General features: G+C 50.5%; 1 protein-coding gene across 1 annotated transcript; it reads right to left on the minus strand.

The window, feature by feature from the left end:
* Window positions 1–12,740: 12,740 nt before the first annotated feature.
* Window positions 12,741–14,670, minus strand: Gsc (goosecoid homeobox). Its single transcript, XM_005341175.5, has 3 exons — window positions 14,184–14,670; window positions 13,516–13,775; window positions 12,741–13,175 (listed from the first exon to the last, which is right to left on the minus strand). The coding sequence occupies exons 1-3, from the start codon at window positions 14,536–14,538 to the stop codon at window positions 13,020–13,022; spliced, it is 771 nt and encodes a 256-aa protein (XP_005341232.2). The 5' UTR covers window positions 14,539–14,670; the 3' UTR covers window positions 12,741–13,019.
* Between the last annotated feature and the right edge of the window lie 11,151 nt (window positions 14,671–25,821).

The following is a 25,821-nucleotide window of genomic DNA, read 5'->3' on the forward strand; positions in this document are numbered from 1 at the left end:
CGTCCAGGGCTGGGCCTTGGGGTTTTTTTTTTTTTTAAAGACCATTTTCAGGCAGCTGCCCTCCCAGACGAGGCTCCACCGCCAGCCTATGAGAAGAACATCGGACGCCTCTTCCGCAGGCAAAAATACAGGCTGTTATCAACATCATACTCTCCCACATCACGTCCAATCCACTGAAGCCTCCCTCAGCCCTCCCTCTCTGGAGGAAAAGAGGGAAAAGTTGCTTTCATGCTTCCAACATCTCTGTAATTTGCCCTAGAGAGAACAAAGGGGCATGAGTTATTAGTTCTGTTTTAAACTTGAAGCAACCATGTCTCCAAGAGATTAAACGGCTCGGCTGTGTCACCGGGCTGGAGGGGCCTGGGGAAGCAGGGCCGAGCCGCCCGCTCCCGACTCCAGACGTGAGCTCTTCCCACCAGCCCGTCCGGCCTGCAAAAGCACTTTTACTGCCGTCTGTCGACAGCCACATAATTTGGACCAAATGCAGACCAACCCCTTAGGACAGTAAAAATAGAGACAGCCTCCGCGATTTGAACGGAATGGGGTCGAAATGATTGAAAATCGCTCATTTCCAATGAGGATCCAAACACAAACAAAAGCCAGCCAGAGAGTGTTCTATCATTCTGGCAACAGAGGCCTCTGGGGACAAGCGAGTGCCGGAGGCCACTGCACGCCAGATCTCTCTACCTTTGCTCTGGAAAGCAGCCTCTCCCTGGAAGGCAAGCACACGGTCTTCCCGGGCAGCCGTGAGGAAGCCCCGTGTTGCAAAGAAGTGGCATCCTTGAGGCCAGCGGCCACTGCTGCCAAGACCCGCCCACCCTTCATGGCTGGCTGCTGGTCAGCCCCTGAAGATGCTGGTCACTATCCAAATGACCCCTCTACTTGGAAGCCCTCAGCTTGGCGTGGCCTGGAAACCGTTGCTAGCGTGGGGAAGGTTTTGTCCCCGAGCACTGAACACAAGAGCAGGCAGCGAGAAGGCTGCACGTGCCAGGGACGTCCCCGCAGGGCTGGCTTTTGCAATTCTGAAAAGACAGCAGTTTATCTGGTCAGGCCTGTGACCTTCCAGAGAGAGACAGAGGGAGTGCGAGTTGGGAGAAAGCAGAACTTCCTGAAATAAAAGGACCCACGTTGGACGTCCAAGGATCTCCCCCACCAAGAGCGGGCAGAAACGATGGTGGTGCAAGGGCAGCCTCCGGAGCAGGGGCAGTGTTTCCACAGGGCCACCCTGACGCTCCTGGCTGGCACACCTCCACTCCCTGCCTCAAGCTCCTTATCAATACATGGAACACCCACTTGTCCCCACTTTATAGGGCGAGGATGAAGGAGGCCCAGACATATTGCCATGGGATGTGACAACATGGTACTCAACATGGCCGCAGACACCAGCAGCGTCATGCAGTAGACGTCACAGAAAGCCTAATGAGAGGACCATAGATGGCAGAAGTCCTGCTGGGCGGGGTGGGTGAAGGAAACAGGAAAAGTCAGCGGTGGCTTAGGAAATCCAACATCTGGTAGGTCAAACCTGTCAAGCTGTTGGTTCCATTGGCAAAGCCAATCAAAGGGGGCATTATGGACTGAATTGTGTTCCCCCATAGGCCCTAACGCCCTATGTGACTCTATTTGGAAATAGGACCTTGAAAGAGGTGATTAAGGCCAAATGAGGTCACTGGGGCCCTGACTCAACAGTAGTGGTATCTTTATGAGAAGAGGAAGGGGCCCAAAGCACCATTACACAGAGGAGACACCCGGGGGACACAGTAAGAAAGGGTCCATCAACAAGCTAAGAGACCAAACCTAGCAACACCTTGCACTTGAACTCCCAGCCTCCACAACTGTAAGGAAATTGACTTCTGTTGTCGAAGCCTCCCAGACTGTGGTATTAGCCCAAGACCAACACAGGGAGACAGTCCTATCTGTCATTTTCCTTGAAGAAACGGTGGTAAGGGTAATGCAATATTATCTCTGCCCAGATGAAGCAAATTAAGCTCAGAAAGGGTAGGGAGTTGGCTCAAAGTCACCAAGCCCATCCCCAGTACAGTAAGGACTCCTGCCAGGCCTGCCTTTCCCAAGGTTTTGAACAGAGACACTTCCTCTTGACCCCAAACGGGTGACATTCTACAATATGATCAAAAGAAACCTGCAGAGAAAAAGAATTAAACACTTCTCAAAAGGAGAAATACAAATGGCCAAGAAATATATGAGAAAATGTTCCCATCTCTAGCAACTAGGGAAATGCAAATCTAAACCACACTGAGATTTCCTCCCATTCCCGCCAGAATGGCAATGATCAAGAATACAAACAATAGAAGGTGCTGGCGAGGATGTGGGGGAAAAGGTACCTTCAGATAGTGTTGGTGGGATTAGGACATATTAGGACAGTCACTCTGGAAAGCAGGATGGAGATTCTTCAACAAACTAGGGATGGAACCTACATGTGACCCAGCTATCCCATTCCTCGGTATATTTCCAAAAGATTTAAAATCAGCATATACAGCCATATCAATGTGTGTAGCAGCTCAATAATTCACAATAGCCAAACTATGAAGCCAACCTAAGCCCTTCAACAGATGAATGGATAGAGAAACTGTGGGACTTATACACAGTGGTGCGTACTCAGCCATCAAAAAGAATGAAATGGTGGCCATGGCTGGTACCTGGATGGAACTGGAGGCTATCAAGCTGAGTGAAATCAGTCAGACCCAGAAAGTCAAAAGTCGAATGTTTTCTGATTTGCAGAAGGAAACTAGTCTGAATGAAATAAGAGGGGAAAAAAAGAAAGAGGGAGAGAAACAGGGTGGAGAGAATTCCAGCAGGATGAAAGAAAGATCGGGAATAGAACAGGACTGGAGGGGAGGGAGGGGGGATGGGTTAAGGGAAAACAAATCTGAACCAGCTTTCCAATGTACATATATGAATTTACTACAGTGAAGCTCACCATTATGTATATCCACAAGACGCTTTAAAAAAAAAAAGAAAAAGAATCCTGCACAGGGGTGGAGGAAGGTGGTGGCAATAGATTTGCAGCAGAGATGTCCTCTTGAGGCACCAGAATCTCACAGTCATTGGCAAAATGAAGCTTGACTTATTTTGGGAGGGGACTTTATGGTAGTGTGTGGGTATGTATGAGCTCTAACCTGATATATATTTTGGGTTCTCCATATATATATTGGGGATTGAACCCAGCAGTGCTTTACCACTGAGCCACATCCCCAGCCCTTTTAATTTTTATTTTGAGAGAGGGTCTTGCTAAGTTTCTTAGGCCCTTGCTAAGTTGCTAACGTTGGCCTCGAATTTGCAATCCTCCTGCCTCAGCCTCCTGAGTCTCTGGGATTACAGGCATGCACCACCGTGCTGCCCCCAGCTTCAAGGGTCCTGACATACTGTTTGAAACACCAAGAAATCAAGTCAAAGTCTCTGAGACCTGGGAAAGGCTGAAGTGGTCCAAGAAGCCTGTCTGGAGAAAGGGGCATCCAGAGGACTCGGTCACCAGGAAAGGCATTTGTTTGAGCCATCTCCCGATGCTGAAACTGGTACACTGCCGTACCCAGGAAAAGCAGCTACACCCTTGAATGTGTCCAGTGCCTGGACAAATGTTTTTCTTCTGCTCTTCCCATTGTGACTATGTGACCATAGGAGAGCAGCCTGATCTCTCCAGTCCAATTCCCTCCTCCTTAAATAAACAAGGAAGACAAGCCAGGCCCAGTGGCACATGCCTGTGATCCCAGCAACTCTGGAGGCTGAGGCAGGAGGATCTTAAGTTCAAAGCCCAAAGCCAGCCTTAGCAACTTAGCAAAGCTCTAAGCAACTTAGAGAGACCCTATCCCCCCCCCCAAAAAAAAGGGCTGGGGACTTTTGGCTTAGTGGTTGAGCACCCTGGGTTCAATCCTTAGTACCAAAAATAAAAATAACGAGGAGGACAGTGCCTGCATGCTCTCATGTCATGGTGGTTGTAGGGACACAGCTGCAGAAGGGGCTTGGGGACAGCTGTCAGAGGCTGCCCACCTGCCCAGGCCAGAGCCCGTGGGGAGGACTGGAGGATGCGAGGTTGGAGAAGCAGCTGGCGCATGAGGAGCACAACATGCCAACTGCCCAAGAATCACAGGACCTGGAAAGCCACTTTGATGAACCTGGCTACCAGGCCACCAATCACTGCATTTTCAAATCTTTCCCAAAGCAAACACTCATGTCTACAGAGGCTCTGAGCCACCTGTGGGCCTGGCCTTCCCAGGTAGCAAATGCACAGGATGCCCAGAGATGACCATGAGAGATGCTCCATGGGCCTCCCTGGGTCTGCAGCTGACAGTGGCCCTGAACGCCTGGTCAGCATGACCCTGGCCACTTCCTGGGCCATCTTCCTGGGGTAGGAAACCTATTCCATAGATTTGAAAATTTGAAAATGAAGAGCTGGCTTTAAAATAGTGACCTGTGCACCCAAACTGTGCCAACAGCGGATCCCGCAAGTCCCCGCCTGTGGCTCCCGCCAGTCTGCACAGTGGCCTCTCCCCCATACTCTGCTTCCCAGCCCCAAACTGTGGCTTGAGCTCTTCCCTCTGCCTGAAAGGCTCACCCACCCTCACCAGGGCCCCAGCCATCCAGCTCCCGGGGGCCCCCACCTGTGTAGATCCCTGCTCTGCTCATCCACAGCATTTCATGGGGTTCCCCTGAACCTCGGCACCAGGCATTTAGGATTTGGATCCTCCCAATTCACGTGCCTGAGGGCCAGCACTGCCCTGTCCGCATCTGTGGCCAACGCAGCACTCAGCAGGGCTTGGCAAGTGATGGATAAAGGGAAGGACTGACTCTCACACAGAAACGGGGGCCCTGATGGCCAGGTAGTCTCCTCTGTGGAGTTGTCTCCCTCCTGGTCTCCTAGGTAATGCCACGTGTCTTAGAACTTCCTGAATCCTCTTTTATGTTGTACTGAGATAGCTCCTTCTATATGCAAACTCTGTCACCAAAACAGCAGGTCCCAGGATCAAGCACCACATGGCATTCCTCCATATCCAATTTTATATCCACCCTCCGTCCCCAGGGTCCTGGAGCCCTCACCAGGGGCCTGGCATACCACCAAGGCCTCAGAAAGAAGAAATGGGAAAACAGAAAATTCCGCTCCATCCTCTATTAGCAATAGCCTCCATTTCTGGCTTAGACTCTAAAACTTCGGTCCAGGAGTTGGCAAGCATTTTCTGTGAAAGGAGAGATAGGAAATAATGTATGGGCCATGCGTCTCCAATGCAATGGGAAAGCAAGCACAGACAATCTGTCATAAACAGGCATGGGTGCCTTCCAATAAAACTTTATTAGCAAAGCAGGAGACGGGACAGACTGGCCCTCAGGTTGCAGGCTGCCAACTCCCACTTTGGAGAATTATGTGAGAAGACAACTAGTCTCTAGAACACACTCTACAGTTCCCCAATCTTGCCCCAGCTCCTCAGACCCCAACCTCCTTCCCAGATCTTGGTTCCATGTTATCATTTACCACTGTCTGAGATTTTAGCTTATAGCAGTCATTCAGTGACTGCTTCCCCAACAGAATGTAAAACTCTATAAAAACAGGCTGTGCATCAACATCTAGAATAGCATCTGTAACATATGAAGCACCTTTTTAATATTTGTGGAATGGAGACTGTTACTATTATTATTACCATCACTGTAAGGTTGTCAAGAAATATTTTGCTTGATTATGTGCTTATGATTATTCTTCTGCATTGACATATTTACTGTGATTAACAATTTATGTTTGCAAAATTCCAAGTAATTTTCATGTACTGCTGGAAATCATAACTTTAGACTTTGACCACAAACTAGCTGTAATTCCTTTTTGGAAAGGAAGGGTCTGAAGCTCAAAGGTCACATTGCTTGCCTGTGACCAGGCGGGGATTCCAGCCCAGACCTGGCCAGGCCTTATTAAGGGAGGCGGTCTGGCAGGATAGAAAGTGCACCAGGCTTGGTGTCCAACAACCAGTCTTACTTGATTGGAGACATTATTTCCCCTTCTGCAAAATGGTGATAACAATGCCAACTGAAGGGCTAGGAACGTGGCTCAGTGGTTGAGTGCCTGCCTAGCATGTACCATGCTGAGTCCCATCCCCAGCATGGCAAAAAGTAAAATAACAATGCCAACCTCACTCATGCACAGACAGATTGAGTAAAATGCACGTAATAAAGCATTTACAACAGTGCTGGAACACCAGGAGTGCAGGCCTGAGATCCCGCAACTCCGGAGGCTGAAGCAGGAGGATCGAAAGTTCAAGGCCAGCAACTTAGGAAGACCCTCAGCAACTTAACAAGACCCTGTCTCAAAATAAATACAAGGATGTGGCTCTGTAATAAAGTTCCCCTGAGTTCAATCCCCAGTGCCACAAAAACAAACCAAAAAACAGCAGTGATGGACACAACCAATCTATCTATGGTAGCGATTATTTTTATGTAGCAAAGGTGATGGGAGCCTCCAGTGGCCTCATCAGGCTGTAGAGCAGATTAGACAAGGACACACCCAGGAGAAGGATTGTGAAACTGTCCATCCCCAAACAGATGTTAGGATACATTTGTTATAAACGCCAAGCATTGGAGAAAATATTTCCTATCTTTAAAAATACACACACACACACACACACACACACACACACACGCACACACACACGCACACACACAATCTGCGGCTGCAGTTGTGTGGCAGGGCACTTGCAGGCCCTGAGATCTCTTCTGAACCTTGACTACAATCAAGGAAAAAGTTAAGTCCCTCTCTGCTCACATCTGTATCTGCATCCAGTTACCCCAGGGGCAAGAACAGAGGCAAACACGAGGGGCACTCCTCAGGCGGAGATTGAAGGGACCCGGTCTCCATTTCAGCCATCCATGGAGGGAGCTCTTGCAGCAAAAATAGATTCAAATCTAAAAGCCCCAAGACAGACGAAGCACCTCCCGGCCCCTGGTGCCTGCACCAGGGGAGGGGGCGACCTCTCTGAAGGTGCCAAGTGTCCCAGGAACCATGCGAGCCCCGGTGATGTTCAGGACGTCAGGGGATCGATGCCCACACACTACTGTCCACCCCTGCCCACTTCAGTAGAAAGTGATTTGCTTGGTTTCGGATTTAAATATTTATTCCTCAAATACCAAAACGGCGTTGAACATGCGCACGCCCTAATATCCCAGCCATCTGGCCTTCGGGATGTCTTTGGATGAAGCGACCATCTGGGATTCCATCGTCAGGGAGCGAGTGCTGGGTCCTCTGCCCGCCCCTAAGAAACCCTGGCTGTTTCCTGGAAAAGGCCCTTTTCTCTTTCTGCTCCCTTGGTAAGCACTTCGAGGATTTTCAAAGGAGGATTCACCACACCGCATCATCTGGATAGAAGTGCCTGTCTTCTAGCCTTATAGGGTCGTGTCAATGACTTGTTTGGCATAACATTAAAAGACACACTGACCCATGAGCTGGGCAGGCTCTGCCCTGCCTGTGTGATTCAGACCATGATGCCCGGCGGGCTGTCTGCAGCAAGCCTTTCGCCAGGCCTTAAGGGCCTCTGAAACAGCTGGGCCCCCCCAAGGCCAAGGGTGAAGAACGGCTTGTCAATACGTCAATTTCCATGAAGTCCTGTGAATGCAAGAGATCCCTGCCACCGTGCAATGAATGGCCTGGTTGTGACGCTGCACCTCTATGTGCTACAACCACATCTCTCCCTGATCAATGCAGGGTTTTTCTCTAAAATATTCTAAGTTTTAGAATATTTCTGTTCCCTTCCCCTAAAGAAGAAAAAAAAAATTAAACAAGTTACCCCATCCTAGTTGAGAGAGTCAGGAAGAAGGAAATGGCTCTGGGGAAAGAAGGAGCGAGGCCGGCCTGGCTTCAGCAGGGAAAATCTGTCTCCTGCCGCAGGAGGCTTTTTCTGGGGTCATCCTGGCCGATCCCACCATAGGGCGGAAGCACTTCCTAGGCCCAGCGTTATAGGTCTGGTAAATCAGCCAGGAAGTGACATGGACACTTTTAAACTCTGTGCATCATGGCTAAAATTATCTCACTGATTACAGCTTCTATAAATCAGTTTCGGTTAAGGAGGGGGGCACGGGCACTTGGCAAAATGCAATCCACTCAATTAAACTCAGCGCTCCGACTCCGAGGACCTCAAAATTAGGAAAACAGAAGGTCTAAGTGGGAGGAACCCCTGGGGAGAACGGAGGGCTGGTAGAGGGACTTTTAAGATCGTCTCTCACTGACGCTTCCCAGGGCTGGACACTTGGGAACAGATGAAGGCTGCTGGAATCCAAAAATTATAGACCCACTTTAAACACCTCAACCCGCTGCAGTTCCCCTGCTTGTTCTGTGGGCCATTTGGACAGCAGAGACAATAGCTTTCTATTTTTTCCCAGATTTAAAACCAAGCCATTATGATCAGCAGAGACCTTTTGTGTTGTCACAGGGCTCTAGGGACAGTCCTTGGAGATGCCCTTCATCCCTTCAACAAAGGAGAGGTCCCAATAGCTGACAGATTCAGCCAGATCCATCTCTTCCAGTACTTTCAAGGGGCTCTGCATGGGTTGCTGGGATTTGTTTTGGCTTTACTTTTGAAAAACTTCAAGGTCATTTCACAAAACTTGGAAATCAAATCCAAACCTGCTCCAACTATTCTCCTTGTTCCCTCTAAACCCTGTTGTCCTCAAGCTCTGGGGCAGAATGCAGGGTATTCTGTCTCCATCCACACCAGCCAACCACTGCAGGTAATTGCATTAGACTCTGCTCTGTGGTCAGGCCTAAGCTCCTGAGCCAACAACAATTAAAAACAAGGGACATTCCTTAATTCCTAATTCCAACCTACTTATGCAGGTCATTATCCAGCTGCTGGGAGATAATGGATGTGTCAGACACTCTGCTGGGTTCCCTCTTAATCTCTAACGCTCGACCCCCCCGACTATTTTGCAGGTGAGGAAGGAGACAGAAACACAGAGCTTAACCTGTTGCAGGTGACTGGGCCAGGATGTGACCCCATCTGTAAAGCCTGTAGACTTGTGGCTTTAAAGTCCAGCCACCCAGCTTTACTGGCCTTCAGGTGCCCTGTTCTCTCTCCTTGGCCGCCAAGTTCACCTCATAAGGGTGGGACTTTGCATTTGCCCTTAATTTCACTTAGGCAGAAGCTCAAGGTTACAGAAGGCCAGCCTGGGAAGGGCTCTGGCTCTCTGGATGGCAGTCTTGATGCCGGAGCCATTTTACTTGAGTCACTGGAAGCTTCATACACTTAGGAAAAAGAGCTCCCCGTCACCCCTAGCTCCTGGCCACCAAATGTTGCCCCAGAGCAATGAAAACAAGAGAATCTGCTTGATTCCGTCCCATTCATGCCCCTGAAGAGGATATCCTTCAAGTGATTGTTAGAACTCTTGGTTCAAAGTTTACTCAAGGAGTGGTGTCCCCACCCCCCCATCCCAGGAGGCTGAGGAAGGAGGATCACAGGTTCAAGACCAGCCTAGGAAAGTTAGGGAGACCCTGACTCAAAATAAAATAAGGGCTGGGGATGAAGCGCAGTGATAGAGATGGGATGTGTGAGGCCCTGGGTTCAATCTCTCATACGGAAAAAAATATTCAAATATTAATAAATCACAATCTGATCAAAGGACTGAAACTGAAATCAGCTCTCTGTGGCCACTGTTTATGCAGCAGTTGATTTCCGGTCCTGTCCCCCAGCTTGTGCCCTGCTACTGCCAAGAACCAAGAGATATGGAGGGAGATGGTAGGAATTGGAAGACTCCCGGCTCCTTCCAAGCAGGGCCCACTTGGCTCAGGTGGCCAGGGACACCTGGAAGCCATTACTCTAGACCTCACATCCCCGCAAGAAGTATGTGGGAAGTCTGCTGGGCCCTGGGGGTCCGGAGCCTGCTCTGCCACTTACTACTTATTCTTACTGAGCCTCAAATTCCCACCTGGAAAATGGGCTGCAGCTCCCCCCTCCTGAGAGCCCGAGAGTGAAAGTGTGGCGTGTAAAGTGCTAGACTAGTGCGAGGGGTCACAATCCTCACTACTGCTCGGGGTCACAATCCTCACTACTGCTCGGGGTCACAATCCTCACTACTGCTCTTCACTAGAGTCTGTGAGGCGGGGCAGTTACACTCTCTTGCAGTCATTTGCTGTTGGTGAACATTCTAACTGGCTGAGAGCCCCACCCATATCCCCTTGCAAATCACAAGGTCCAGGAGCCTTGCAGGTCACAATTCTCATTTTGCTTCTTGGCGTTAGTCTTGTGCCTCAGTTTGCTCAACTATGGAATGGGCAGAACACCTTCAGTGGACAGGATGAGAGGTCACATGAACCTGAAACCTCTTAAGCCAGGCTGACTGGCCTACACCCTGCCCGAGGACACATACCACTTTCCAACAGTGTGACCCGAATTCCCACTGAAGAAAATCACGAGGCCCGAGTGCCTTCTGCTCCATGACCCCAGCTGGCCCTCCTGCCACCAAGAGCCAGTCTAAGATGGAGATTTGAACCCACAGCTGCCTGGGGCATGCACAGGGTAGGTGGGTGGACTATAATTAGACCATGCTGACATTTCCCTCTTCACTCCAGACGTTTATTATGTTTATTTCCTGTGAGCTGGGCCAATCCTGAAGCCTCTGCAGGGGACTCCAGGCATGGAGACGTGGACAGTGAGGGAGAGTTCTCTTGTCACCTTGGGCCTGCTCCGGGACAAGCTGGGAGCTTGGTCCCCCTCTATCCCACTCATGGCTTTTCACCAGGTGTTCAACCCCTCCCTTATCTCCCCTGACCATTTGCCTTAGACCTCTTTCCAGAATACATGCACATTTTCTTTAAAATGAAAAATTCCCTTTTATAGGGAAAAGCCACACAGGAGTTCAGAGTTCTACAGAAGGCAACTCTCTCAGGGTGAAATGACACTGCTCACTTCTCTCCTGCCTTAAAATGTTCCAGATATCCCTGCAGGCTGATGCCTCTTCAGGTAGAGAGAACACCCTCCAGGAACATCAGCTATCAATGACTGGAAGCAATGGCAGGCACTGCTGTCTCACCCTGAAGTCTGCTGTCTAAGGAGGTATACCAACAGCCATTTCAAGATGCATTTGAAACCAAATAGGACAGTTTCTTTGAATATTTCTCACAAGAACTGTTACTAGTGGAAACATTTCCAATTAAGGTATAAGACTCCCTGAGGCAAAGGCCATGTTCCCGCCTTATTTCTTATGAGCTGCTTGTTGTTAATGTCCTTAACTTTTCAAACCCTTAACATGTTCATCTGTAAAATGGTGACATTACCCATCTTAAGAGTTCTTGAAGATAAAAATCAGATAATGTACATACATCTGGAAGTATTGGAGCTGAATTAGATAAAGCACATTTTCTAAATTAAGTAGTCAGGTTGAAAAGAGTCCCTTATGCTCTTAAGTAGTGTTCACAAGGACCCTGGGAAGCAGGTTCTATTACTATGCCCGTTTTACAGTTATGGAACATGGGGGTCAGAGAGGTTAAGTAGCGTGCCCAAAGTCACAAATTGATGCAGTCTTGGCCCTTGCCACTGCCTAGGGATACTGCTTGTGGAAAAGGCAGTATTGAAGAGCGAGCACTCCAAGCTTTCCAAGGGGCTAGTTCATAAGCTCCAGGGATCACATTTGCAAACCCACAAGATGTGAAAAAAAAAAGTGCTGTTTGTAAACAAAGTTCCTTTTGGTAGCTGTTCAATTAGCCAGCTTGCAGGCCTTGCCCCTTCCCTTGTAGGGACCTTGGTCTGAACATGGGAGGAGGCTCAGCAAGAACAAGCTCTCTGCTCCGGGCATAGGCGGGTTGAGGAGCCCAAGAGGGCTCTAAGCCCAGGTTTCCTCTTGGATAAGTGAGCAGAATAAAATTCAACATATTAAAAACTATCCCTTCTGGTCTTGGCCTTTACTCCATGCCCTGAATGGCCTGAGGAGTGACCTACTCTTTATGCCTAGCTCAGGGGGCTCCAAGAGACCTCTCCAGTCTTTGGTTAACTGCAGACCAGGTGTAGCCAGCCCGCAACTGGCTGGAGTTCCTTACTCCAGCCCCCGTGGGTGGAAGGTAGATAGTTCCAGAAGAAAAGAGCGGCATGGGGGTGGGGACCGGTACTGCCACTTCAAAGCAACCCTCTCCCGGGTGCCCTCCTAGACTGAGAGCGCATCCCTCAGCCCTGGCCACTCAGCCGCCCAGGGAAAAGGGTGCCCACGTCCGGGTACTTGGCCTCCTGCAAGAGGTTCTCCTAGCTGCCGTGGGGCTACAGTGCCAACTAGGGCTGCGGGGAGGAAACTCCTTCCCTGGTCAGAGGGGCATTTGGGGTGGAGGGACAGCCGGTGTAGTCGTGGAAGATCCAGGAAAGCACCCGGGGGAACAGGCATGTCCGCTGCCTAACTCAGCGGGTGGACTGGCCATCTTTGGTCTGAGGTTTCACAGAAATAGGACTAGGGGCCCTGGCTTCTACAGAGAAGGAAAGTGTGCTCCTTCTCCCAGCGGGAGGCGGGAGCAAGGAGCAAGAACCCTGGCAGACCCTCACATCACCCCTTCCTGGAGAACTAGGGCCGAGGCTTCCTGTTAAACCAGGACACCCAGCCCAGCCCAATCCATCCCTCGGTGAGTCCCCCCCACCCCGAGTTTTTCTTGTTCCTTCCTTTTGACAGGTCAAAGCTGCTCAATTTTTTTCTGTAGACGCTACAAACTAAATGGGTGTCTCGGCCTCGGACCGATGGTGGTGGTAGTGGTGGTGGTGGTACGAAATACAGACTGGCCCATCTACATCACCGTCACTTTATTGTATTGTCACCGTTAACTTAACTATAAATACTACAGTGGGGAACAAGATGCAGGCGGCCTCTGACCGCGCGGGGCTGCGAGAACCCGCACACGCCCCGCCAGCCCCCAGGCACCGACCCTCTCGGCTCTGTACACTATTTACAGCTCCTCGTTCCTCTTTCTCCACCCCCTCCCGCAAGGCAGCGCGTGTGCAAGAAGTAGCATCGTCTGACTGTGCAAGTCCTTGAGTCAGGCAAGCGCCACGGCCATCCCGCGGCCGTCAGCTGTCCGAGTCCAAATCGCTTTTACCTTCCTCTTCCCTCTTCTCCGGCGACGCCTTCGACGACGTCTTGTTCCACTTCTCAGCGTTTTCCGACTCCTCGGATGAGGACCGCTTCTGCCGCCTCCATTTGGCGCGGCGATTCTTAAACCAGACCTGTTGCGCAAGTGAGCACAGAACAAGAGTTAAGGGGCGCTTGTCCCACCGCCAGCACACCCGGGGGCTCCGTGCGGCCGCGAGATGATCGGGCGTGGAATCGCGAGCGGGACACCGCGCACACACCAACAAAAGGAGCGGAGCCACTAGCTCCGGCTTCCGCGTTTTCTCCCGACTTCCTGGGCCTAAAGCGCCCTCCAGCCTCCAGGCGGCCACCGGGAAGTTTTTAAAGTTTAGGGAGCTTGGAGGAGGGCTGGGCCAACCCGCCTGGGGCCAACCCGCCTGGGGCCCTGCTCCCTGCGAAGGACCACTAGACACCGCCGACGGGCTGGGCGCCTACCTCCACTTTCTCCTCTCGGAGATGCACCTTCCGGGCCAGCTGCTCGCGCGTGCCCACGTCTGGGTACTTGGTCTCCTGGAAGAGGTTCTCCAGCGCTTCGAGCTGTTCGTCGGTGAAGATGGTGCGGTGCCGCCGCTTCCTCCGGCAGTGCAGCTGGTTGAGGAGCTGCAGCTCGGTGCGCGACAGCGTGCCCACGTTCATGTAGGGCAGCATCTGGTGCGGCACCGGCGACACCAGCACCGAGCCTGGGCCCTCGTAGCCTGCGGCAAGCGGGGCGCAGTCAGCCTCCTCCCTCATCACCGCGCGCACGCCCGCCGGCCAGCCCGCAATCCTCTCCCACTTAAAAAACAGCTACAAAGGGGTCGAGGTGCCGGGAAATGGGAGGGATCATCCCCCCCTCAAGTCCCAGAGCCAGTCGGGGAATTTAAAAAACCAAACTTTCCCCACAGCAGGCACTAAATCATGGCCTGGGCGTGGAATCCTAACCAGGACACTACGCGAGTTACTTTCGCTAACTCGCGAAAAGTTTGCAGTAAGGCGTGTGCAAACTCCGCCAAAAGAGGGTTTGCAAAAGGAAAAGTTTGTGCCAGGTGACCAAAGCAAGCGCCACCATCCCAGGGACTAACGACAGCGCTAGGTTGCGAAGGCCCGAGCGAGCGCGACCATACCTGAGGGCGTCGGGACGCAGGAGCACTGCTGGGCGCCCAGCGGCTGCACGGCCCCGCAGCAGGCCGGGCCCACGGGCGCCGCCTGCACGTGCAGCTGCCCGTAGAAGTAGTTGTTGTAGCCTAGGCGGGAGCCGCCGACCGCGGCCGGGAGGCCCGCGCCGCCGGGGGCCACCGGGCGCGGGTAGAAGGTGCCGTAGTCCGAGGAGGTGCCTCCGCTGGCGCCGTAGAGCGAGTCCCCGTGCAGGGCCGGGAAGACGACCGGAGCCGCGGCGCTGGGCGCCACCGGCAGCACCGAGTCCTTGCAGCGCGGCCGGGCGGCCAGGATGTTGTCGATGCTGAACATGCTGGCGGGCATCCCCGAGACCCGCGCCGGGACCAGAGGGCAGCGGGGACACGCAGAGGAATATGCCTCAAAGTGGGGGTGTCCGCTCTCTTCCTACGGCCGACCAAACCGAAAGAGAGCGCCGGCGAGCGTGCAGCCCCGCGCCCCTCCCCGCCCCCTGCGTCCGCTCGCCCTCCTCCCGCCCGCCCCTCGCTGCAGCGCTCGCTGAACTCAACCCGCGGGTAGGACGAGCTCGGACCAGCTGAACCTCTTGTTGGTTTTATACCGAGTCTACGTCATCCTGGATTTAGTTCCTGGTAATATGCAGATGACAAACAGAACCAGATTTGGCCTTTTCTTCTCCTTTGGGTGGGGGGAGGTTTTCCAGGGGAGGGGGAGAGGTGCCAAGGGGAGGGGGTGACAGAGCCTGAGAAGAGATTGTGGATTGAGAATTAATGAAATTAACCTAATCTTTTCCATTCGGCAGCCCCGCCGCGGGCCGGTCGAGCTGGGCGGGCGGCCTAATTGCCCTGGTTAATCTCATTAATTCCATTGTACTGCCGCAGTTAACAACTCCCTCCGCCCGACCTCTCCGCCCCCACCTTTTTTTCTCAGATTGGGTCCTATTATTGGGTGCGATTTCCTCTGCCTTTAGCTCAAATTCATTGTGGCCGGTTTTACTTTGGGGCTACTTCTTTCGGAATTTGTTTTGTTTTAGAAAATGTGAGTGAGTGTGTCCTTCCTCAACTAGGATTGAAAATTCCGCTCCTCCTTGGGCCTCCTTGTACGAACGGCCTAATTTCAACTCCTTCTCTCGTGTTTAATCTTTAAAGTTCTCTTCCCAATCAGCTGGTTAATTCCCACCCCCCACCCCAGCCTTTTGTTTTTGCAAAAGTCAAAATTTGTAAAGCAAAAACGATGAAAGAAAAGGTGCATTGTATTTTCTAAAATATTTTTCTCTCTCTCTTCCTCTCCCTCTCTCTCTCTCCCCCCCCTCTCTCTGACGCTTTGGGTCAGAAAACTACCATAACAGTCCCTAGGTCCTTACACAACGAAGACCGAATTCAGCCACTATTTAAGGTTCATGCGTAGCACTCAGAAGCGATGCTTCCAGCTGCCCCCTGCGTGGGTGTCGGTAGGTTTTGTGCTTTTCCTTGTTGATTCTTATTTTTAGAAGTGGGGTGTCCTCTTCCCCTGTTTTGGGTTTTCAATCCGGATTGGAGCCTTTGGGGCTTCTCAGTCTTCCTCTGGAACAATTGAGTCGCATTTTCCCCTTGGACCTGCTCACTCCCGAAATGACAGGCCCCTTAACTTCAGCCTGGCAGGCCCAGGCTGGGTTCCCCGGGTCCCGGGGGCCTGTACCAAGGCCCTCCCTGCTTGCCAAAGGCGGCCGCAGTGACTTGCGGGTTTCTCCGCACAGCACGGCCGCCCGCTGGAGCCGCGGGAGGCTCAGCCAGTCCACTCTGCGCGCAGGCTGTTGAGCGCTCTTCGAGAAGGTAGGCGACAGTGTGCGCGGAACGAAAGCAGCCCCTGAGGTCCTGCGGCCTGGGCGCAAGCCCCTGGACTCCAAAGCCGTCTTTCTCCGGGCCTTTGCGCCAGCAACGCCAGCCATTCCAGGGGGAAGGGCCAGCACCGACTGAGTCGGAAGACCGCCTTGGGCGGGGAGGGCAGACCCCGCCAGAGTCCCGAAGGAAGGCCGCCTTTAACTCCTACCCATTTTTTCGCCTTTAACTCCTACCCGATTTTTCTGGAACTGATTAGCCAGGGGTTCCCGAAAAGTTGTCTAAAATCACCTCAGTAAGACTAAGTCAGCTACGCTGCCTCTTCCCAAGCACCCGGGAAAGGCCACTTGTCAATTCCTTTCCCAAGTCAAAGAGCCGTTGAGCGGAGCTTCGGTCATGCGGGGGCGCAGAACTCGGCAATGCGCTGGGGCCGCGAATGAGGGCTAGCGCGCGCTTCTCCTCCGAGTTCCCCGGAGTTGAAGCTCCACATCCTAACGCCCACCGGCGGCTCGTGTGGTCGGGAGACTTGGTTCTTTGCTGTGCAAACTAGAGGTTGTTGGGAGAGATTAAGGCCGGATGGAAATGGGTCTCAATTTGGGGGAAGCCATAGATTTAAAAATAATAATTATAACCTCCCAGGAAGGAGAGTGACCCTCTTTCAGAGGTCAGGTCTACGGTAAGAAAACCTGCCTTCGCTCTCCTAGTAACCAGGGAGGGAAGCAGTTTTTCCATCCTGAGAGACAGCGAATGGGTCACTAGGTCCCAGAGCACACATACTGCCGCCAGCCTTTCTCAGGTTCCGTTGTACAGGGCAATGGATGGAAGAAAACTGGAGGCTGCAATTTCAGCAGTGAATTTATCTGCGTTTGTGCTGGTTGCTGGGCGGGCGAACTTTGCGGGGGTGCGTCTTGTAAGATCTTTGCCTGAATCACGGGGAGGCAGAAGCGAAGTAGGATTCTACAGGCAGATTCCTAGTCCATTAGTTGTCGTGAAGAGTGCTCAAATCAGGACCCCCAACAAAACCTCAGTCTCAGACCTACAAACGGGCCTCCAAGTATTTAAAAGTGTAGAACCAACTCGCTGGCCAAGTTCACCCCTCCTGTCTTCTTCCTCTTGATTCTTGTCCTTAATGATCAGGTTGAACAAAATCCTAGATTGTGCTTCACTTTCCTGAAGCCCTCTGACTAACTACCCAACCACTAGAAGGAAGAGTATCCAGTCTGAACATCAGAGTTGGAATGAATGGAGACACTTTGTAAATTGCCCCTCTTTTGGAGGCCTCGAGATTTTAATTGATCGAACCTAATCCAACATTCACTGAGTCCCTTACAACCTTAATATTAGGAAGGTAACTGGCCCAAGGAGGTTGGGGATGGACTAAAGGACATTTTCTTGTTCTTTTCATCGGGACAAAGGAGTGTGCTGACTCCACCCCTGCCCCCAGCATTAGGGCAGGGTCTCGGAATCAGTTGAGTCTTAAGATAAGAGCGAAATTTGCAAGCTCTATCCTCTAAAGGAGGAGAATTTCAGGGAAGGGGTCACAGGAACCCAGAGCCACACACTACTCACTCTGCCACCTCTCACAGCAGCTCACCCCTGCCTGGCGTACCTCCCCCACCTGGGTGCCCCTCAATCTGTGGTCCTTCCTCTTTGTCCGCGGGGAGGCAGACGCCAGAAAGGCGTCTTCTTGGCCCCGGTACCGCACCTCCTCTGAGGACGAAAACCCACAAGTGTCCACAACGCGCCAATCTTGCCCCTCATTGCCTGGCGCAATTGGAATAACAAATGCAACGCAAGCAAATGGTCCCCCTCGTGTTGCTAAGCGATTGTTTGTCGGCCCCACACGCACGGCTCAGCATGGGAGGACCCGGAGCGTCCAGCGGCAGCCGGGAGCGCTTCGGTGGGAAAGGCAGTAAACACGCCGCTGATTTTCCCTATTATCACCCAAACACGATTTCACACAAAGCAATCACCACGCAGAAGTCTATGAAAATGTGTTTGTTGAGGAGTCATTCGCCCCGGTAATAGCCCTCATTTTAAAAATATTAAAGAATAGATCAGTGGATTCCACATGCGTAAGGTATATTTGCTGTTTGGCCTCTGTGGAAGGCGTCTTGCGCTGCGGTCATCGCTAAATTGATTCAAAGAGTGTAGATTAAATTGCTTCTCTGATTTAAAACAGAGTACTCAAGTTTGGAGCGTGTGTCTGGGCATATCTCCGCGCCCCGAGATATTTTCATCATGGAAAAAGCTGTCCCCTTTCTCTTTACACCCCACTCCTCACAGCTGTATTTTAAAATGCATACCCGGCCCCAACTTCTTCGGATTCGTTTCTTAATTCTCTCACTCTCTTGCCTGATCACAGAGCAGAGTTTATAATCCGATGCATGTAAGTAAGATTTTTCTTATCATGTGCAAAAGGCTGGTGTGTCCTTTTCAAAGATAACCTAGCCCTCAAGGCTGCATGGAGGTCAGAGGAATTAGGAACAATTCTAATGTCTCTGTAGGTCCCCAGCGCGCAGCAAGGAGACCTCAGTAGTTTTCACAGCGCAAATTGGTATTCTCGTTGGTGTTTAGGCTTTAAAAAAAAAAATCTAATGTTTCAAAATTGGTGCGCCAAATAAGCACTATGGTTCTGCTGGTCCCTGAAGGACCCCTCCGATAGCTCTAGCCATATTCCAGGGAGGCTGGTCCCCAGTGGTGCTGACCCACCCACGCAGCCTCCACCCGTGCAGTCTCTGCCCGCTAAAGCTAACCAGCCACGCATTTGTGCTGGGTCTCTTGCATTCAGCTAAACATAGGGAACTTACCAGATGATTTTTGATAGAAGTTTTGAAACATTCTAAAGAAAAACACCCGAAACCCTAAGAACAAGCTCATCAAGGTGTTAGGGAAAGCACGAAGCCCTGGGAGAGAAGAGGGTGTCGAAAAATGACGTGTTCCCAAGGCCTCAAGGGGGAAAAAAAAATAGCTTCAGTTTTCCTGGGTTGCAGAAATCCACTTTCAAAGTTTGTTTCAAAGTGACTGCACCGTTGCTTTTGCAAATCGCAGAATGCAAATGATGATAATTTGTTCTCAGAGGAACTTTCTCTTGAAATGATTAAGCAAAGTCAGTCATTTGAAAATTAGAGCGAAGGCACAGACGGTCCTGAAGCCCCTTGCTAACCGATATCAGCTTCTAAAGTTTTCATTCATGTAAACCTCATTAATGAAGATCTTTTATTTAAACGTCAAGGGGATTTGAAATTTAGAGTAAATTATGAAGCTTGTATGTCTAGCCAAGTCATGGGTCAAATGCATTTGTGAAAAACTGCTAAAAGAGCATATGGTTTTGAATTTTTCTACAATGACTAGTGTTTAAATAAATTGCTTGTACTGCTTAACTTCATGTGTAATTTTGACAGAAATTGGCCTATAGCCTTTTGATATGTAAACATTTCAGTCTTTTATGCGGCATAAAAAAGACACTTGCTTTTTAGGACAGCTCAGGCAGTCACCCTGTAATTCAGAAAGCCGGCACCTACCATTACATTCTTGCTAGATTTCAACTTTCAAGTGGCAGCCTCAGGGAAAAAAAAGAGAGAGGGAGAGAAAAGAAAAGAAAAGAAAGAAAGAGGATATTTCAAAAGCAATGTCCATTTGGGATTAAAAGCTGCAAATGAGGTGAGAACGTGCCACTTACTATCTGAAAGAAATGGATAAACCATAGTTATTAAAGAACATTTCTGTCACTTTTCTTTAAGCCAGCTCATCCAAGGGGACACTTAAGCAGGGTTCAGGGACTGATGGGCATGTCATTAAATGCTTGTCTTAGGGTGTTGCCGATCAGTCCAACATACAAATAGGTGTTAAAAATCTAGGTATCATTTCAGAATGTTACCAGCGAAATGGCTTCATATCACAGACCTATTAAGATGCAAACATCAGTCTGGGAGGAGAATCGTCTGGGGCACAGAATCAGTGATCTGAGCCATGCGTGGATCTTTCTTGGTGGAAGGTGGTTGCTACTGATGTTGCACAGTTGAGGCAGAGGGTGCAGTTCAGAGCCCTCTGGGCTCCCAGAGTTTCGGGGGGGGGGGGGAAAAGCATATAAATTTGTGTAAACCCATTTGTTACTAATATATTTGTCTCCCCCAAATAAGTGCTAGCATGAGAACTGGATGCCTTCACCCAGGGGGAGACAGCAGACCCGTGCGTGCGTGTGAGCAGGGAAGGCATGTTCACTTCCTGCAGCATGTGCACTTCCAGGCAGCAGGCCTGGATCCTTTCCAGCTGCTCTGAGGTCGTGCCCATGTTTGTTGTGTCAGTCTTGTCAAGTGCAGACTTTCGAGTGACACGGTCCCTTTGTGAAGTTTTGGAGGAACTGGGGAAAAGAACTCTCACAAGGCAGGGGGAGACCCTCATTTTTCTCATTTTTTCTTTTGCATAGTTGAGTGGCCTGACTTAACAAATTGAAATCCTCTTTCTAAAAAAAGACCTTGCTGGGACGAATCTAATTAAGGAGAAAAAAGAGGGAGAGAGAAAGAGAGAGAGAGAGAGAGACTGACTGACTCTAGGAAAGATGGGAGGAGGAGGTGTTTTACGTATGGTTCTCAAGCATTCCAACTCATCCATTTGTGGTCAACAACCCCAAAACGGAAGGACCCATTTCATGACATAAAAGAAAGTTCTAGGCTTTTTGTTTTGTCTTTTTTTTTTCCTCCCCTAAATATTCAATACTCTAGCCTAACCTTTTAAGTCTATTTCAAAATGAATTAGGGTAAAAATTTGGGGGGTGTTACCTGTAAATTTTAAATTCTTAGAAAAATGAATTAGTTCTACAGCCTAGAACTGCTTAACTTTGAGAAACTTGACCCCCAAAGTGTGTTAGGGGTCAAAGTAAACTGGGCAAGGGAAGTGTTTTGGGTAAAAGAAAGACACTCAGTACTTTAAAAATACTTTGGAACGTTGAGTTTGTTTGGTTTCTTTTCAGCAAAAGAATATTATGAAGCAAAACTGAAAATTATAGCAAAAGCTAGCCATGGTGACAGGTAACCGTTAGGTGTCCAGAAAAGTTAACATCTGGAGATATGGGTAGTATATTCTTTTTTTTTTTTTTTTTTTTGGATGGTGCTGGGATGGAACCCAGGGCCTCACACATTGCTACCAATGGCTTACAGCCCCAGCCCAGTGTACTCATTTTTTAAAATAGGACTTGATGAAATGGTTATTTGCTGGTGCATCATCTCGAGACTTCTCGGGGTATAATTTACGTCAGGTAGCATTATTGATGCTTTGGATACATCACAATGAGAAGACTCATAAGCACACCCTCCCTCAGCACATTCTGCCCTCAGTACTCCAGCGTCTTGGTAGAGCTCGGTTTTCAATAGTTTCCTGACCTCCTAGAGGGACACTTCCATGGGCCCTGACTACATTTTAAAGAGACAGCTGCCCTGCTTTTTGTGTGTGTGTGTGTGCAGAATCCCAAACTTCAGAAGCAGGAGTCAGGCCAGTAATGGGAAATGGGGCCACCTTCAGAGGCCACAGGTACTTCACCTGCCCCATCCCACCATCACAGGACTGGGACTGGGACTCCGAGTTAGGCTGGCCTCACCATCTGCAGAGGAGGCTGGCCCCTCCCAGCATTTCTGGGTAATTCTGGCCAGTTCCTTCCCACTTGGGCCTGTTTGATTCATGTTGGGGTTTCATTGTCTTTTCTTACCCAGGGCATCATGAAGTTTGGAATATACCAATAGGTGCACGTGTGCACACACACTCTCTCTCTCACACACACACACCCTCCCTCAACCCCATAGTCCTTCATTGTGTACAGTGACTTGGTTCATTGTTTCTGGGCCTGTCAGCCCCAACACCAGCTCCGTGGCTGTCTATTCTGGAGAGTTCTGTTACCTTATTAGGGTTGTTTACCTTTAACCCAAGGACAAAAACTGAATGTTGCCTGACCTACCCTCTGGATTTGGTTTCATTTAGTGGTAAAATTCTTTCTGCAGACCAGAATTTCTTGGGTTTAAAGATCACAAGTGTCTATCACCCATGTCATGGGTTGTTGGTGATTTGTGTATTACAAGGGAAAGTCATCTGTTCAAAGCAAGGTCAGCTTGGGGGATTCAATATACTGAATGAGCAAAACCTACGACAGGCCGGGCGCAGTGGCTCATGCCTGTGATTCCAGTGGCTCTGGAGGCTGAGGAGGGAAGATGGTGAGTTCAAAGCTAGCCTCAGCAAAAGTGAGGCGCTAAGCAACTCATTGAGACCCTGTCTCTAAATAAAATATAAAAAAGGGCTGAGGATGTGGTTAAGCACCCCTGGGTTCAATCCCTGTACCAAAAAAAACCACATAGTACAGTTCAACTAAAAAGAACCCCTCTTGTCTACACGATACCATGCACATGCAGGCTTTTTTATTTTTTTATATTTTTTTAAATAGCTCTCTACACTTTTATTCCCCTCTTGTGAACTTTGTGGGTAAAGTCATTTCAACTCTGCCTGGAAGGTCAGTACACTATTTGCATGTGAAATGGGGACATCAATACCTGTTTGTGCCCAACTAGTGAGGATACTTCCTCTGAATCTCTAGAGTTCTGCAAGTGTTTGTATTTGAAAGTATCTCCAGTCAGCTTAGAGATGGGAACATAAGTTTTTGATGATGCTTTCCACATTCTGATTTAAGCCGTGGCCATTCTTTTTTCCAAAACCCTCAGAAAGCAGCTTTCCAAGTTAAACTAGGCTAGAGTGATCAAGTGAACGTTTGACTTGAAATAATTTTTAAAATAACTGGCTCACCATTCAAGTGCTTCTATGAGGCGGAGGGGGCAGCAAAAAGAGCTGCTTTTCAAAGCCCTCTGCCTGCCAGAGGTATTCCGCACTTCCGATCAAAGATGGATATTGAATATGTGTGGCGAATGCATACCACTCCGTGTTGCAGGGAAATTCTTTATTGAATATTTCTCGCTCACAAAGCTGGAGTCACTGTAAAATCTCGCTCCTTGGATCCGTGTCGGGTCTGACCTCGTCTTCCAGCATACTAACAAATTGCCTTTTTATTGGTTTGGGTTCTGAATGAGACACAGCGTCTGCATACTGCAGCAAGAAACAGTAGCATCTAGCATCGAGGGTGCATCGTGACCATGGCTGAATTAGTCCACACCCCTGGTCCCTTTATAGAAAATACAGCAAATGAACTTGGCATTAAGTTCTGAAGATCTGGCCAAAAGGGAGGGAGAAGGAAAGGACCTTGTGCTCAGTGGATGGTCACGTTACTCAGGGAAGCTGGGCCTTGTTACTGTCTCTTGCTGCAGGTAAGGTCGCCAAGGCCAGGCAGGGGTGGCTGCCCAGCAGGTTGAGGCCTGGATTTGAACTTGACTCTCTTTGGCTCCCCTTAGCTGTAATACTAAACAGATTCTTGAAAAGCACTGAGATGCCCCATTCCTCAATCTGTCTGGCACTCAATTACCCTTTCCGCCTGCTCTGCCACCATCTCCCATAGGGGCTCTGGCCACGCGGTGCTTCCTGTTTTGTGCTGCTCAGCCTCTGGGCCTTTGCTAGCTCTGCAGACAGACCTGGAAGGATTGCAAGGGCCTTCTGTGGTCCAGGAGGAGCCCGCGTAGAGTCAGAGGCATCTGAGCCAGGACCATGCAGGGGTGGCCTGTTCAGCATCTGATTCAGCCCCGCATTCCCACCAGCTGACCGCAGGCCTTGGCACCAGGAGCAGGCTGAGGAACTAGTTTGAGGAAAGTACAGATTCCCGTCCTGCTCCCCAAGTTCCAGGCCAAAGGCTCTTAGCAGCAGAGCGTTAATGAAACGCAGTGGGCGCTCTCTTGAGAGAGGGGGCTGGGCTGCTCTGTGCATTTGTCAGCCAGGCAGCTCCCGGGGACTGTGAGCAGAGGAGTGGGTCACCTGCAGGTCCTCAGCCACACCTGTGCACACATGCAGACAACAGCTGCCTTCAAACCCGAGGACCCACGCGTCCCCAGGGAGTGTCCCACAGTTCTCCAGGTGGGTCCTGAAAGAAGAGAGCTGGAGGACTCACCATCCCTGCTGGGGCCCTGTCCCCTTCCTTTTTCCATCTGTGACATGGGAGAAGCAGCCAGGGAACAAAAGAAGTGCCCTCCTGGGTTAGATACCTGCCATTACCCAGCAGGAATTTGATCACTGGCCTTATTTGGGGGTGACACCTCCCCATCACCTACTCAGGTGGACCAGGGGAGAAAGAGAGGAAAGGTGGGTACCGGGTCCAGTGCCCCCTGGGAGCTACAGGAGCAGGGCTGCCCTACCCCCAGCTGCTGCCCACTGCATGATGTTTCTCTCCTGGCCTGGGACAGTTGGAAAAGGTGGACTCTTAGAGACCTTAGCAATGACATCTACTTCAAGTGGGTCCTCCTCCTCTTGAAGAGGGTCTGTCTCTGTGTAGATAAAGCAAGTCCATTGCTCATTGCTTGCTCCGGTGAAAGAATGTCCCCAGTGGCAGAACTAGCCATTCATCCAGTGAGAGAAAGACCCGGGGCTCCAGGGAGCTCAGCCATCTCTGGAGCCAGAGCTCCCTGTTCCCATGGCAGCACCCCCTGGGAGAGTGACCTGAGCTGTGACTCCCACGGGTGACATGCTGGCCAGCAGGACAGGCTTTGCCCCCAGACCAGTTTCCCTCTCTGACACTCTGGAGCTGTGTGAGCTGGAAGTTCCCTGAGCCTCAGTCTTCTCCTCTGTGAAATGGGAGGTCTGCCCTGCTTCTTGGGCTACCCATACCAGGCACAGAGGGGTGCATGGTAAGAGCTCTGTAAATAGCTGCTTAAGGCCCCTAGTCATTTTAGGACTTGTACCACAAAGGCCCCCAGCTCTGGCTTAGAAGGAAGTTGGAGTCTCCTGCTATCTGCATAACAAAAGGCTCAAATCCCACCCAGGAGAATTTCCAAGGAAAATACCACTTCACCTTGGAATTTCGACTGTAGTACTTCACTTAGTTCCCAGATTAGAGCCATAGGGGCCCCAGGGTGTTTTCCAGGAACGCAGCTTTGCTGATGGAGAAACTCAGGGCCAGAGAAGTCCAGTGACTTGCTCAAGGCTCAGAGCTGGAGGTGCTAGCGTTGACATGCCTTGCCCGGCCTCCTGGCAGCCCTGGGGTCAGGTCCACCAGACCCCCTCCTGGCCTGCCTCAGCTTTGGCCTGCTGCTCCTTCCAAAAGCAAGCCACTCTGCTCTGATAAGAAGCAAGAGGCTTCCATGGGGCATATCTGGAAACCAAGGGCCAGGCACTTGGGAGGCTGGGCGTCCTGAGCAAGCTGTGCCCCTTCCCAAGGCAGAGGTCACTCCGCAGCCCAGCCCTGCCTTCCTCTGCTCTCCACACCCTCCTCTCCTCTCCTCCACCCTCTGCCCCAAGCCTGGGCTTGGCAGAGATCAACCTGCTCAGGGTTAAGATTCAAGATCCCCCAAGAACATTTCCCTGGAAATCCCGCTCCTTCTTAGCATTCGCAGATCTGGAAGGATATCCATGGTAACGTGGCTTGAAATTTATTTATTTTTTTTAAAGGATACAATTTAAATGTGCCTCAGTAGGGTATTAATTAAATAAACCATATAATGGAAAACCCCACCACAGCCACTGAAGGAGCCAGGCCATCTTATTATACGCACTGATGTGGAAAGATCACCGAGACATATGCTTGGTGACAACCACATTCTAGCACAGTGTGATCATGCGTGCGTATTTGTATGTATCCCTGTTCTCGTTCATGTGACGTGGGCTCATAAATATAAATGAGTTACTATTTGGAAGGCCATGAGAATAATGCTCGGCTCATAGTAAGTCCCGTATCGTG

This window comes from Ictidomys tridecemlineatus, chromosome 5, assembly GCF_052094955.1.
Source record: "Ictidomys tridecemlineatus isolate mIctTri1 chromosome 5, mIctTri1.hap1, whole genome shotgun sequence".
NCBI classification, from domain to species: Eukaryota; Metazoa; Chordata; class Mammalia; order Rodentia; family Sciuridae; genus Ictidomys; species Ictidomys tridecemlineatus.